We start from the raw sequence: 16626 nt of genomic DNA, 5'->3' as shown, positions 1-16626 counted from the left end.
TTTTTTGCCATAACAAGTCTTGGTCGTCCATAAAACTGAATATCAATCTTAAATAATGGTATAGCGGAGCCCTAGGGAGGCCTCCACGTGGCAAACCAAAAGTTTTGGTTATAGTAATTAGCAGTTTCTCGGTTTAATTGTTTTCAAAATTTGCGCCGGTTTACCAAAAATGTTAGCTTAATTAAAATTAGTGATAAATACACACTCGATGCTTGTACAATAAAGAAGTAGATAATATTTATCATCATATATTTTGTATAAAATTTTTCTGGGTCTATCTAATGAGTGCCTATAGAGCATTCATTAAGATGTATTTTAGATATTATATTTTTGGAAATGTAAGATTAATTACAAAAAGTGAATAAATACAAAGAAGTGTAAGTAAGATTGAGTCGGAAATATATATAAGTGCACAGAAATGTAATAATTGTTAGCATGTGCATACTGCATACACATGGTAAGTTAGGTGACTGTTAGATACGTCAATGAATTCCCAATACGCACCCATTAGAAAAACTCAATTTTTATTGCTGAAGCAAATTTTAATTTTTTTTATAAAATAATTTTGTATTGGTAGTGGTAATACTTAGAAGCGGCTATGTTGAAAGCATACGCTTAATTAGTTAAAAGTAAAAAAATGTTCATAGATGGTTATTTTGACAACATGTGTATAGGTAGTTAAAGTAAAAATAATTTTTATAAGGGCAAAAAATAAAAATTCATAAAATGATAATAAATGTTTACCCCAAATCCATTCCTCTCCTTTTATATATGGTATAGATTCTAACTGATGTAAACTCCTGCATATAATTAAACTGTTGTCTCTATCGAATTAGAAACCTTTATGTACATACACACATACATATACATATATATCCCCACCACCCCCCCGGGCCAAAAAAAAAGAAGCAAGGTTGAAGATGAAGAATGACAATGTATTATCATCTATGATATGTGTGAGCAGATAGAATAGTTTGTTTGATTTCCAAAATCTGGAGTGCAATGGCTAGTATGGAAAGTTTGGTTCGATTCCTTACTTAGATGCATTCTGTTTCCTTTTGTTGTGAACCCTGTTGGTTGTCTACATTTTTCGACTTTGGCGGTTATGTGGTTAAATTTTAATTTTATGTGATTTTACCGTTCTACTTGCAGTGAATTTGATAGCTTGGTGATTTGAATAAACTGTACAATCTGTCAATATCGTTATGAATTACCCTATTTGTCTGATGAATGCAAAATTTCAATTCACAAGCAACCAGAAATGTTATTTAACTACGGTTTGAGGATGTCTATCAAATATAAGGATATTAGTGGTAAGGGCACCCTCGATGTGTGTGTGATTTAGAATCTTTTCTATAAAAGAATTTAGTGCAAAATTTTCATACACAAAAAAAAAGGTAAACTTCGATATTTTAATAGTTTAACGCATAGAATTTTAATTAACTTGATGATTACAATGATGTTTGTGGAGCGTTTTGTTGGTAATGTCAAATATGTTGTGGTTATATTGGTTAACAAGATCGATGTATAATTAAGTGATTGTGAGAATAAAATTGGACATCTAAAAGATGACAAAAAAATAAAATAAAAGTTTATATGAAATCAAAATCCCTCCCTTTATATAAAGTATAGATATCAAATTAACGCTATATTTGTTCCAAAAACACCACAAAAAAAAAAAAAATACACTTCACGTGGGATGTTACCATGTTGCCTATGATTCGAGATGATGGTAAAAGAGGAGGAGAGAATTGTGATAAGATCATTGTTGCTTTTCTGTAATTTTCTTCATGATGATGATTGTTGTTATTGCAGTATTGGAATAGGGTTGGTAAAAGAAAGTTAGTTGGTCGAATAAATATCTTATAGATTAAATGTGTCGGTCAGATCACTAATGAGATTGTACTTTTGACTGGGCAATAGCCCTAAACTTTTCTGAAGTTGACACCCTAAACTTTTCTTTCGAAGATTGAATGCCTGGATAAGTTCATCATCGATTTTGACTTCCCTTAAGTGCTCCTCTTGTAGTTCTCTAATTCCTTGGGGTTACTGTGTATATTATTCATTACTGATTTGGGATTTGGAGATTTTTTAAAAGGGTTAATTACAGTTTGTTTCTTTGAACTTGACTATATGTAATACTTCGTCCCCTAAACTTCAAATATATCCACTTTATCCCCTTTGTTGACTAGTCAAATATTAATGAGCAATTTTCCATCCAAAATTTTGAGAAAATGACATTAATGTTTATATATAATGGTTCTAGAATAATCTATACTTTTAATTAGAATATGGAACATCTTATTAGAAACAATACGGAGTCACATGATACAAAAAATTAAATAATAAAATATAATTTGAAAATTTCTATTGTGGACTAAAGAAGAATTTAGAAATTCTTAAAACTTCTACATTAGTTTTCCATCGCTTATCTTTTTTCCTTTAAATTGTAAATAAATTGATGTTGATAATTTTAATTTTCCTTGCAACTTTCACAATATCCTCACGAGTCCGTAAGATGCGAATAGGTATTTTTATACCAATTATATCTTGCTTTGTATTTTGTTTGAATTCTACATTACTTTAAAAAAAACTTGAGATTATCTAAATATGTTTTTCAATACATATTTATTTTTTCAATCACATTTTTATATCGTGTAAAACACATTAAAAAAGTGCTGAAGTAAAACAAAATTATCAAATAATCTTCATTCAAATGAATAATTAATTTTATTTCATTTAAAATACGTACTACTATCATCATTGTGATAAACACATTCAGTTGTTTAAACTTCTTTTTCCAGATTATCTAATTCATTATACTACTAAAAGGTCGAATGCATGGTGTAATTGTGTTTAAACAGATTTAGCAACTATTGAAGAAATTGGTATTTATTATGTTATAATTATTATATGTGTTTAGGAATTAGGTATGTATATTTTGGTCATGCAAATATAACATCATCTTAATTCCATCAAAAAGTCGACTAAAAGGGGTAAAGTGTATGTGTTTATATATATGAAATTTAGAGGAGCTAAGTGTTATTAAGGGCCAAGTTTTGGGGGGACAAAGTGTAAATTACCCTTGCCCCGTGTTTATACACTTTGTAATTTAATTGCATTAGTTTTATACTCTACCCTTTTGAAAACCACCTTATGTCAAGCGATAAATACAAATATAGAAATCCTTAAAATCAAGGAGATAAGCCATGATTTAATTTGTGTCTGTCGTATAAATCATGTGTACGCTTAAAGTAGGATTTTCCCGAAAAGAATATATAGGCGAAAGAATGATTGTCAACATCCTAACTTTGACTCTCTGCTGTACGTCCTATTCTACCTTGCAATGAGATGCATGTATGTAAATCATGATTCAGGGATCAAAGGTTGGGACTTGATCTATTGGAGCAGAAAATGCCCGATATGCTGTTCTGTCCAAGATATTTCTGTATGGATCTTCCTCCCTTTTTCTAAGCAAGTAGGCCATACTGTTTTCAACTTCGGACTTTATCTGGAGATACAGCTCTCTTGCTTTCTCTCTGTCTTTCAACAACTCTTGCCTTCCTTTTGTCTGAATGGGCTTCCCAAACAAATAGTACAAGCGGCCAGGAACCTTAGGCAAAAAGCCTGGCATATATAATTCTTGGTTTGCAATCTCTCCAGTCACATGAGCTCTGCAATGCAACCACATTGGTTATTTCAAATGTTCATCAGTGGAAAATCTAGTTGTCTAAGAGGTTTGAGAAGAACAGTATGGGCGATAAAGGGTCATTACCTAAATTTCCAGTCTTCGTTCTTTTTTCTAATGTAGTCATTCAGCACTGGGATCTTCATCAAGTCATTATAGTCAAAGACTAACTGCAATTACAAAAGAATTTCACATCAGAACACACTTGATGAAACATACTGCTGTTCACCACAGGCTGCCACAATTGTCCGTCGTGGTCCACATTTAACCTTCTGATTTAGTCAAAAGGAAAATTAAATCAGTGAAACCTAAAAGCTTTCGATTAGCTATAGTGCTAGAAGATAAAAAATCAATACAACGCGTTTTAATGTGACATGATTGACATATGCCATTGATACTTGAGGACACTGCAATGGCTCCTCCCTGCTAATATAGCCTCTTTAGCTTGTACAAGGAAATTGGAACAGATATTGCCTTCTGATAGGTTCAAATTCCATACCCATGTGGAGAATCATGGAATACAAAGCTAGCACAGATTCCTGCATCACGTTGTGACCAGCATGTGTATTGTATCCTTGAGCTCTAGTGTATGTCTTATTTAACCAAGGAAAGATCGACAAAATAAAGCAAGAAAGTTTATCTTGTAAAGGGAATAAACTTACCTCTGCCATGTCGTCCTCTCCAATGACTCCAAATGGTACAATTGTGGCACCAAATTTAGCTGCCATCCTCACAAATTCTGGCTGATCAGGCCAAAACAACTTGTACGTTTCACCCTGAGAAAGTAAGCAAGAGCATGCATTAATGCTGGAAATGACATTATGGATGAGAACAACAAAGTGAAAGTCATCAAACAAATACTACACATTTTCCTGTTGCTGTGGGAAAACAAGGTCACAATCAACACCTGCAGCAAACAGGGGCTTGTGATCATATTAAGCAATATCTAAGTAGCAGTGGTGCAAATGACTACTTAAAAATTCATTGTCATGCAAGCTGAAATGTATGACAAGCTATGGAAATTTGAAGCAGGGCATATGCTAAAAACCTGCTATACATTTTGATAAGCCATCCCAATGCCATCAGGATGATTATGCGCAGTCTCTTAACATGCATATCAAAGTGCATTCCTAAGGATTTAACTAAGCCATAATCTCACAAGATTCAAAAGGGAAATACTTAAAGCCATCTGAAGTACAGTAGATTAGTCACATTTATTAAGAGTTACTGTGAAATACCTTACGATGCAAAGCCTCACGAGCACCACCAGGGTAAAGAAGAACATGTGATTTTGTTTTGAACAATTTGAAAAGGTTGGTTGCACTGACGGGTGTTGCACCATAAATTTTTAACGTATCATAGAATGTAAACTCTTTCGAGTCAGTCTCCACCAACTGTGAGAATAGCGTTGGATGTGCTATACCACGGACCAGAATTTTCCTTTGCCTCAGGAATTCTTCAACAAGAGAAACAAGTTCCAAACCTAACAGCATGTGATAACCAACTAGTATGACTGGACCTTCACTTGGAACCCCTGACAAGCCTCTCACTATCTTGCCATCCTCCAATGTGGAAAACATTACTGAGCCAATAAGATACCGGTAAATTCTGCAAGAATTGTCAAGAGATATCAAATTTGAAAGACCAGAATGACCTAAGACTTCTTCCCAACCCAACCGAGGCTTCACATACTAGCCAAAATCAGTGGTACCGAGTGGGAGTTAGAGATACATGTTATGACAATGTTCTATTTCCATACTGAAGAAAACTTAATGCAGGTATTGCTGATAGAAATAAGCATTTAAATTTAAGCATAAGCTTTTGTAATACTTAAATTTTCTGGAGATATTTGTTCAGATGCTCAACCAAGAAAGGGCTTCAAAGGATTAATGATGACTTTCAAACACCAACTAACTCGTTAGATGTGAGGATAATGTACCTCAGAAGAGAAGAAGACACAGAAAATGCGACACATGGAAAAAGTAAATGAGAAATATTTATTAGTAACACGTTTGGAAGTATAATTATTATTGATATTTGTAAAGCCTAAAATAAGGTACTAAGAAATCAGAACCATAATTATTTCAACAAGCGGTATAAAAAATTGCTACAGCACCTTAAAAAGGTATTGACAGAGAGTTGTATCAATGCAATCTGGTACAAGAAGTCGCAGTTGCAATTTGAGAGGACAAACAGCGGTACATATGCTTGGACATTTATAGACATTATATATGAAGGACCCTCTTAATGATCCAAAAGGTCGAGGAATGACTGAACCACCTAGCTTGTGAAAACGTCCAACAGCAACACACACACTTCATGAGTTAACAAATTAAAAAGCTCACAAATGGTTTATCGCAGATTATCAACCACAAATATTATGCCACATTTCAGAAAAGTTTAATGGAATCAGCAAGAAAACTCAAAGACAAGCATGATTCTTCCTTGTCCCCCCAAAAGCTACTATCTCAGGTCCTTAACTGACTACTTGCATCATCCACGCTTAGCGTCAAAATCTCTGACTACTACAGGAAAGCAAAACTTACTTTTCATCACATTATTCAACTGTTTGCCTTTTCTATTAAGAAGTTTTCAGAAACTTAAAGCTACCAAGAATTATAACTTGTCTAACTCTAAACAAATTTCACCTGCAGTGAAGTAAAGATGCTAGCCTAAACTCCGTTCAAGTTGAATAATATTTCATTGAGAAAGTATTCCAATTTTTCCTTTGTGAAGACCATTACAGAAAAAGTTAGAGAGCAGAAGTATATCACATGACGTATACTTACTTATTACTCTCAAGTGCTTGCTTGAACTCTGAATCACTAGGAGGTAAAAAGTCCATGACAACATCATGCTTTCTTGACTGACGATATTTGAAAGTACCTTTGATCATAGTCAACAAATTGACCCCATCTTCCTGCATGAAGAACTCTTGCACTTAATTCTCAAGACCTTATACAGTGAATTTGCTACAATACATCTAAGATTTGATATACTAAAAAAATTTATTGAAATCTGCAACAAATAACCCCATTAAATGCCTGGGATAGTAATGCTATCAATTGGATTCTACGCTATAGCAACTTGGAGTGACACAGTTTTTGTGTGTTGACAGATGGGAGATTGCAAGACAATTTGATCTACATGCAATGAAGCATATGTTTCATAGCTTCGATCTATAGTTTAATGCATTTATTCCCCACCAAGAAGGCCATTTTCTATGATACCGTATGAAGAGTTTAAACATAAAAAACTGAAGCTCTGGGGTGAGACCATTTTGGCACAAGTTTCATGTAGGCTCATGAGCAACTCAAAATGTTTTGCCAAAATTATTTTCATTTGACCAGTGAGATTTTAAGCACATTCGGCTAAAATTTCTTTCTCAAAACATAGGTTTTTACAGCCAAAGGAACTAAAGCTGATCTATTTTCAGGCTTGTGTTTGCTACTGTACTAGGTCCTTTTATGGACATATCAAAATCCCTTTAAATCCAGTTACCCAGATTCTTGTCAGACCCATTCTGGAATGGTTCATTGATGTTTGATGCTCTTTCAACCGAGTCGAAGACTGATATGATTACTGTTACATCTTAATCTCTAGGATAATCATGCTTAAAAAGCATTCAATTACACCAAAGAATATTAGGTAATATATAACATAGTGACAAAAGTCAAAAGTTGCATGGACTGATGTTTTGCAAAACTAGTTACTAGAAGTGAACTACGAGTTATTAAGAGATTTGTGAAAGGTAAAACCATCATAAAATTTTCTCAAAGAGCAAAAAAGTATGAATTTTCACCTACCAGTAAAATGGCATGGCCATTGTCCTTGAAGTATTTTACTTTGCAGTTTCTTAATGACCTTTCAAGCCGTTGTGCTTCATCACCACTAGGAAGCATATTATCCTTGCCACTGGAATGAAAAGGCTTGTTAGAACCAATTTCTGTCCAGAAAAGAAAAAGGAAATTTCTTGCAAGTTATATCTAAAGACTCGCATGATCACTGGTTGAGGTTTGTACTTGTTAATATGCAACGGTGACATATCACATTATTCAATTCAAATTTATGACTTAAAAGTATCAGTCAAGATAGAATCATCTTTAAGAATAAAGGGATGCATAACAAGTAAAATTCTGAATGTGCAGCATTATCTTATGTTGTCAGAGCACAGTCAAAGTAGCCAGTGGATCCTTACACAAAACCGGTATATGATCAAATGAAGAAGGTTTGATGCAACTTTCATTCTTTACATTTATTTTGTTAAAAATGAATTAAAACATCTAAGTGGTCAAAGAAATGAGAAACAAGGAACGCCTCACCTAGTCCACTAGCTGTTGCCTGTTGCTTAATAGACCCAAGCATTATGCAAAGTAAGATAGTTAGACAAAATATATTCTTCAATAGCTATTCCAACATTATTCATTTCTCTTCCCCCTTGATTTTCTTTGTTTCAACTAAAAGTAGACTGAAACATACGAAAAGATTAAGGGGTATTCATAGCAGTAGTTCACTTTTCAACTAAGAAGGATAGAGATTTATTGTGAAAGCAGTATCACAGGATGTTTGAGGATAAACACCTACTCTGCTCTTAGGGTGACCACTCCACGAGATATTCAAGAAAGCAAAAAACAAAAGCAAGAAATATTATGCATGTTAAAGTTTGTACAGATCAAGACGGAAGAAAACCTTGCAAGCACTAGTACTTCAGCTGTAACAGCATGAAGACGGGAATTAGCATAACTGGCAGCCGATCTAAGAAGCTTGAGCTTCCAGAGGAGAGTGTCCTTTGGTATAATATCAGCCAATACCTGAAAGAAGTATTGAAGACAACTGAAATCAGATAAGTATAGCCTGATGTGATCTGCCCTTTCTAAATTGATATGTATCCACAAGCAATAGGGAGCACAAAATTCTAGTGTTTGGAATATATAGGTAATGTGGAACTCTCAAGTCAAGAAGTCCATTTAGGAGTGCCGTAAGGATAAGCGCTGCAATCCAGACCATAATCTCATCTTGGTTCACTTTAGCTGGATTTTGATTCAGATACATGATTTCATGCTACGAAGTCGAGAATATGGTTTTAATGTTAGGAATCCTTGTAACTTGAGCTAATTTGTCACATTATAGTTTTGGGTTTAAGGAATGCAAAATAGGCCATGTGAGAACAGATTGATGTGGTCTCTCTTCCCTCATCTTCTCCTTTCCTTCTGCTTTTCTGTCCATTTTCCCTCATCTTATAATCTAAGATCTAAGCATTGATATCTTCACTTTTACATACTAATAAATGAAGAGCCTCTGTTACTTCCTGACTTCCTTTTAAAGCTTCTTGTTGTATAATTGCTATCTTGTTACATAACTTAATCTGTTGTTATATCCCTTCATTGCTCAACTTTTGCCATCAATTCATATTCTATTACTTTTAAGGTCAGCTAAATATCTTGATCAGTTTTTTTCTGGTTTTTGGCATCTATTCCTACCATCATGACTATGTCATGGATGTCAATACCTCCAGGAACATATCTATCCACTAACCATAGATGGATGTAAATTACTACTACAGGAAATAAGGAGCATCAAGGAACTCATAAGCAGTTCTCCATCATTCCAATGCTTTCCTAGATGTTTCTCAATATCTGACGGAATTCTCTGCCTCTGTGATCCCTGTTTATGCCAATTAGTTTGTCAGGACTTGTCTCAAAAGCTTACTCAGAGAAGCCTAAGAAGTGAGACTGCCATCTTGAAAGCAAAGAAATTTATGGCATTGAAACCCTTCAAATTAACAAACTACTGAATCCACCAATATCTATATTAACTTGATATGATGTGCAAGTAATCTATATAATATTAAAAGTAAAGAGACAGTTCAGAAAAAATAAAAAAAGAGGGTTCTAACAGAAGGGAAAATATTATTAAAAAAGAAAAATTTGCAACTCACTGAAAGATGTGGTAACAAAGCTGTAAGATTGCCAGCCAAATGTTCGACAGCTATTCGTGGAGGAAGAGTAGCATCAACAGTAACCATTGCCATCTTCACTGGTTCACCTGATACAACCATAGGATACTATTTCATTTAGAGCATGGAAAACGATAAGAACTTGACATCGCCAACTAAAACAAAATTGAAAGGAAAAGGAAATTACAGACGACATCAAATGATCAAAACTTTCAGGAGGATGGATAACCATCGTGGCACCAAAAGAGACATAAAAAAAAAAGCATTTACAGCAAATTTAGAAGGGTTAGTTCTTCAATACATAAAAAGAGAAAGAAAGAAGGAAAGAAAAATGATTCTCTGAGAAAAAAATTCATTTCTAACTTGAATCATCCGCATAATTGCTTTGCTGAACTCAAAGAAGTTAATGACAGAATTCGAGAAGAAAACATTTTGAGGCTTTCAGTAAAACTAACAAGTGATGTTATATTACTCTTTTGGATAATGGTTATTAGCCTTAAGCTAAACTAGGCATTTTGACATGTGGTGTATAACATCAATAGGCTGTGGAAATGATGGGAAACCATGTGGATATGAGGTTAGCAAAGAGTATTTCTAGAAGTAAGCCTGGAAGTTTTTATGTCTAATGATCCAAAGCAAGATTTCCCAGCTCAGCAACTTGTAGGGTGTCACATACTCTGCAGACAACAACTCCAGTAGTCCTTCCAAAGAAATGCTAGCATAATTAGCAAAACTATTCTTGAGAGTTTATGCATTCCACTACACAGTAATGGTTTATGGTTTATTGAAGTCACAGTGAGACATTTCTGGTACAATTGCAACAACTTTGGAGCTTTCATATATGGAATATAAATTTCACAAGTAGTTTGTCTTGGTTCAGCAGATGTAGCTTAGGATGTACCCAATCACCTTAAGGTGACGCAGCATATTTCGCAACATGTACAATTAATATAGTGAACTACATAAAAGGGATGGTTCTAAAAGCAAAAAATGTTAAAAGATGTCTTTATGCACTAGGGTAATGCTTATGGAAGCAGCATGTAGGACCATATCTAGAGAATGATCAGAGATTAAACCATGTAATATTTCAAGATTCTATGCTCAGAAAGTTGAATAGTAATCTTGTGTATTCAAGAATTCTAACATACCCATGACAAAGCTTAAAAGGTAAGGGACTGTAAAATGATGTTCAATAGGTATAGCCTCCAAGAAAGGTAGCAAAGGTTGCAGCTGTGACCTGTTAAATGACGTTGCTGAAAAAAATGGAAGCAAACAATAATTAGCAGGTAACATGTAAATTTAATCAGCAGAGACTCAAGACAAAATAGAATAATGGACTGTCACTTAGACATACCTGGATTAGCTAATACTAGTACAAGATCAATCACCGGATTACGTGCAGCAACTGCAAGTGCTAAGCATCCTCCAAATGAATCTCCCACAAGATATATTGGCTTATTTGGAGACGAAGCATGCTGATTCCTCACAGTTTCCTCAACAAAGTTTACCATCTCTGTTTACAGTTAGGGTATTGGTGAATAACACAAGTATAAGATATACCTCATCCTTCATCCTCATTTACTATAGGAAGGAAATCAAATATACCAGAGAGATCATTTCACAGTTAAGCCAAATCTCATCGAGAAAACAAAAGGGATGGTAGTTGCTGTTGTGATAAAAGGAGTAAGTTGTTCAAATGGTATTATTCCCAACATCTTTTGAATCGCAAGCATTAATCATTTGAAAAAAAATAAGAATGATGCATTAGAGAACCATTATCACACCACCATTTCCCAGTAATATAGTAGCTCTTCTGTGGAATTTGACTACATGTAAGAGGAATATATCGTGACTTCGTATAACAAGTAACTCGTTTAATCTCCACCTACCCTTTCTTAAGTTCCCCAACTGCAGCATGTACAAGGAACAGCTTGATGATTGTCCCAAGTTGTATTACAGGCTGGATCTAGCCTCGATCTTACTGGTAATTCTTGATTGTGAATTATCAGGCACAATCTATTCAATACAAAATCCAATAAGTTTACTTTGCTACCATCCTATCATGCCACATTTAAACCACCGGTGAGGTCCAAGTAACTGCTTTGACAAGCACAAGCAATTTTGGTTTTTCATAGTCAGTTGCAAATATCATCCCCAAAACTAGTGTATTGATGTTTAGGCTCACAATTCTAAGTCTTCCAAAGATTTTTTTTTTTTTTTTTTTTAATTTCAGACCAATTGTGGTCTCATTTAGTCATTGAGAAACCTTCTTTTGCAAAAGAATTAAGCAGTTCGTTCCTCTAGAACCAAAGAATGAAAAACATGATTGAGTAGTTAATACATCCAGGTCATTTCAAATGCATGATGCCACAAATCATTTGCTCATAGAGACACAATTTGATGCAATGCTCCTGCTTTATAACCAGTATTATCTTATAAAGCATCAGTGGTAGCTGAGATTTGCATAGCATTTTGCTGCTTTTGAATTTGACCAGTTCTTCATCTGTGATTTCTTCTCCCATAGAAGACTCAGTTTACAAGAGAAAATTTGACAACCTGACAGAGGATCCTATATATTAGAGCTTTCTCAGTGTCTTTCAATATTAACCTGATAGCTCCATATGTCTCTCGTTCAGAAGTCAGAACCTTATATGGAATATTGTCAAAGCCTAAATTTGGAGTTTTAAATCATCAGAGCAGTACTAACAAGGGGAAGAACTTTCACCCAAGAGTATGTGTTGGTGGACATAAACAAAAGATAACCAGACGATGGGAAAGTGAGGAGATCAAAGCCTCATATCACCTTAAGAAGATAAGAATTTTAAGAGCTAAACCTTTTATCGCCTTGAGATAATAATCTGATAAAGCAGCTTAAATGAATTTATAAAGATCAGCAGGATGTGATCTACTCTTTAGTAACCAAAATTTTATGGGGGAGGAAAAAAAGAGAAACCATCTCCAAACAAGAACCAATTTGAATTACCTTCAAATGGCGTTCGATCTTTCACAGGAATGTGAAGGCACCATACCTCAAAAACCCTGCAAGAGTGGTCATCCATTAGTAATAAGTAATGTAAGAGAAACATTGCCACTCATATAATTGTACCAGGTTCTTTAAGTTCCTCATTTAGCATATATTAGTCTGAGAATCCAGTACAAAGATCATAAACCTCCTCAATACAGCAATGCAGATAGAAGGACAGAAATCTACTAATTTCCACAATCAGATCTCCTGGATCAGGAGTTCAGACAGGTCCTGAGTTTGCATGAAAAACGATCATGGTAACATTTGGAAGTCCTATTTGAATATCAATAAGATTTGAAGAGAAATCTGCTGACTCAGAAGAAGGCTACTCGAATGAAGCAGGCACATAAAAGTCCCCTCCCCCCACCCCTTTTTTTCCCAAAAGTCAACTAGTATTGCTGTAAACATTGTTACAAGGTATGTATATCAGCTGGAGCAAACGCCCCATCTACAAAAGTCTATGATATTCACAGCTAAGAGGTTTCAAACCACTCTTCATCTTGGTTAATGCATGAAGCATTATATTTTCTATTGTAGTGAATGATAACATACGCACCAACCCCCCCCCCCCCACCCCAAAAAAAAAGTAAATTCAAATGCATCTTATCCATCATTATGCAACACCTGCCTCCTTGGTAAAATGATGAAAGTTCGTAATTATGTGACGATAGTAAGAAGGATGACAAAGTAATTAGTTGTATGGGTCAATCAATATGTACTCCAAGGTTCAAATGAAGCAATTTACATCATTCCAATTTTACAATCTAGACATATACCTAAAGAATTAATGAACCCTGAATTCTTTTCACCCAATACACATCTAAGTACCTCATTGAGTTTGACAAGGAATATGACTTGGTGTTTGTGTAGCATTTATCAAGAAAAGTAGATTGAACTCTCTTTAAACAGAGCTACTCTGGCTTATAGAACGAAAACTAAAATAATTTAAGCGAAGACCCTAAGAAGACTTCGACAGAATCAAAGTATGATACAAGGTAATTGAGAAAGTACTAATTTCAGGAGTACTAATTTCAGGTGAAAATTGATTGCTACAAGTTCAGTTCTTAGACCAGGTGTTCATGCATAGTGTCAAACCAACTAAAATGATAGTACAATTTACTATTTTCAGTGACTGCTAGAAGCCTAGAACTAGTTAGACTCAGAAGTATACAAGAAAGAGTTTATACAACCAATACTGACCTTCCTAGAGCTTTGTGATGCAACATGAGCCCCAATCCAACGCCATCCATCCCTACATAAACCAAAGCAATTTGCAGATAAGTATCCTAAACTAGGAAATGCCTATTTAAAACTTCCAGAAAGCAAGTAAAGCTCTTATTTCATTTCAAGTCTTCTGTGTAGACCATAAAAACATAAGATAAAATCTGGACTAATCATGCATCTTCTATGCAATTTCTACAAAAGAAAAGTTGCAGTTCGAGTTCAAGACCACCAGCAAAGCATCATTTACCGGGTAAAAAGAGAAGAACAGGTGAATTCTTCAATGGAGGACCACATTCTATGGGTGAAAACCACCTTAGAGGTCCACCATCAGGCTTAATAACATCTTTTGCTGAGTCCATGTAATCCTTCACACTTCGAGTTCCATACCCATCATCCCACAACGGTTCCAGCTTTTCTTGCATAACTTCTTCCTCTCCCTTCTTCTTCTTCTCTCTAGTACCTCCACCAGCAGGTAAATGACCATTCCCCCTATCCATCATCGGAATAGTTCTCTCCTGCTCCTTAGCTGAAGAAACTCCATTAAGTCTAACAGTATCAGTCGACAAGATAGAGGACTCCTGAGCTGCTGAACATCTAATTTGAGCTCTGGATTGAGGCTTGAACTCTGTTAAAGCAAATGAAGAAGGTGCCCACAAATTACTCACAAGTGAAGCCATGGTTTCCACAAACCAATGGCTTCCAACTTGGCAACTTCAAGATTCAGAATGAGCAACGAATAAGCTCCGGGCCCAGAATTAGTTGTGTGCTTATATGCAGACCAATTCTAATATAGTTTGAAATGTACTATTATGTCCACAAACAACACTTGAGAAATAAAGGGTCACGATCAAAATTGGTAGAAATCCAGAAATCAACTTGCAATAGCACAAAAAAGATTTAGAACCTCTGTATTTTCTGTTTTCTGCAGGTTTTTTGGTCAACCATGTAAATGTAAAATTTAGACTCCATCGGTTCAAGAAAGTACGTAAATAGAGGGAACAACCGAACAACTTTTTTCTGGGGTTATGGAAGTTCAAGATAACAGAAATGGGCCTAAGCAGACAATGGTTGGACAATGGACATGCAGTGTATTACACACACACACATATATATATGTGTATGTGTGTGTATGTGTGTGTATATATATATATATGTATATATATGTATGTATGTATACGCGTGTGTGTATATATGTTAGATGAAAACTGATACGCGAATGCAGCAAGAACCAAAAACGAATAAGTTTATCTCAAACGTGGGGCTAAGAATGATGCCGACAGAAATGATAAGAAAGTAGAGTTAATGGGATAATCTGAGCTTATAGAAACTAATCATCAATGGGAATATTGCTGCATTATTATTGAATGTAAAAATTTATTCCATGAGATTAAGTGATTAACCCCAAAAAGGGTAAATTGCATTTAATCCCCTATAACTTTACATAATGTGAGATGACTTCCTTGAGGTTTCAAAATAGTCAAATAATTCCTTGTAGATTTATATAAAGTGTAAAATAAAAGAAATGCACAATCAATTACAACGATTATATGAGACACACTTCAAAAGTGCGTGTGATCAGATCATGATATCTACTTAATCCTTTTATAGTTTGTATTAATATGTACTTTATCCCTTGTAACTTTTGTATTTATTCACATAATCTCCCATAGTTTTATATAAGATGATTATGTCGTTATTTGATTTAGTATTTAAATAAGGGTACTAGTATTTCAACTAACTACATTACATAAATTATTTTTCGTCAGGTTTCTACTTTACATGAAACTATAGAGGGTGAAATGGATATTTTAAAGTGTTAAAGGAGTCATGTGGCAATAGATAAAACTGCAAGAGGGTTATTTGCAATTTATCCAAAAAAAGATTTATTCTTTAACTCACAGACAAAACTTGTGCAATCTTCTTACCATGTAATGACAATCCAGAAATACAGCCTTTCATAATCTTACCTTTTTTCCCCTTTTTGTGGCACAAATTAAATTACTGCCCACTTAAAAAAGTTCAAAATATTCCAAAACACGTTTTCCAAATAATTTCCTATATTCTCAATCCTTTTTTGTTTCCTACCTACATCACTTCTTATAAAAAAAAATCTACAGGATTATTTGTGTAACAGTACCACAAGTGCAATTTGTCTAATTTTAAGGAACAAAAAAAAAAAAAGAATTCGTGCCATCTTTAACTCTTATACTTGTAAACTACAAAAGCAATACACCATACTTTAAAGTCAATTGCTCAATGCTAAAGGATCGTATTTTAACGTATATTACTTAAAAATTGACCATCTTCAAATCATTCTTCTAACAATCCGATTGCTTATTTTTTCAATTTTTCTATTTACTTTGCTAATTCTTCTCTTACAATTCACATGACATGTATATTTATATCACGCACAATAAGTTATTTGGGTCATGGATTTGAGATGATCCAATATGACCCAATCCAAAAGTAACCCAATTTAAAGTTGGACGGGTTGGATATAACTCATTTAAATAAAAATCCAATATCAACCCGTCCAAAACCGTCCAACCCGTCCAATTGCCAGGTCTAACAATAACATAACCCCACAAACACATCACAACTTAATGTACATGGCTCAAAATTAACTTTAAGTCGTTTTTTGAGTAACCGACTTCTCTTTTCTCCTTTTGCTATTCACTTTTTTTTTGGCTTTTCTTTTGCAATCGAGATGACATATTAACTTGCACTCTCACA

General features: G+C 34.5%; 1 protein-coding gene across 1 annotated transcript; it reads right to left on the bottom strand.

Moving 5' to 3' along the window:
* Positions 1–3177: 3177 nt before the first annotated feature.
* LOC113760888 (acyltransferase-like protein At1g54570, chloroplastic) lies at positions 3178–14950 on the bottom strand. Its single transcript, XM_027303637.1, has 13 exons — positions 14141–14950; positions 13870–13921; positions 12628–12683; positions 10999–11157; positions 10793–10897; positions 9627–9733; positions 8378–8499; positions 7495–7603; positions 6478–6608; positions 4927–5296; positions 4351–4464; positions 3776–3858; positions 3178–3674 (listed from the first exon to the last, which is right to left on the bottom strand). Exons 1-13 carry the CDS (start codon positions 14568–14570, stop codon positions 3374–3376), a joined length of 2139 nt encoding a protein of 712 aa, XP_027159438.1. The 5' UTR covers positions 14571–14950; the 3' UTR covers positions 3178–3373.
* Positions 14951–16626: the final 1676 nt, after the last annotated feature.

This window comes from Coffea eugenioides, chromosome 2 (assembly GCF_003713205.1).
Source record: "Coffea eugenioides isolate CCC68of chromosome 2, Ceug_1.0, whole genome shotgun sequence".
Taxonomy (NCBI): Eukaryota; Viridiplantae; Streptophyta; class Magnoliopsida; order Gentianales; family Rubiaceae; genus Coffea; species Coffea eugenioides.
The sequence above is the reverse complement of the archived record's forward strand: the minus strand, read 5'-3'. Positions and strand labels throughout refer to the sequence as shown.

Excerpts from the sequence above, each read along its gene's own strand:
- LOC113760888 (XM_027303637.1), bottom strand. The coding sequence starts at position 14,570 with ATGGCTTCACTTGTGAGTAATTTGTGGGCACCTTCTTCATTTGCTTTA. Across the intron at positions 5,297-6,477 it reads CAAGCACTTGAGAGTAATAA|AATTTACCGGTATCTTATTG; the intron begins GTAAGTATACGT and ends CAATTCTTGCAG. Across the intron at positions 3,859-4,350 it reads GAGAGGACGACATGGCAGAG|TTAGTCTTTGACTATAATGA; the intron begins GTAAGTTTATTC and ends TTGTAATTGCAG.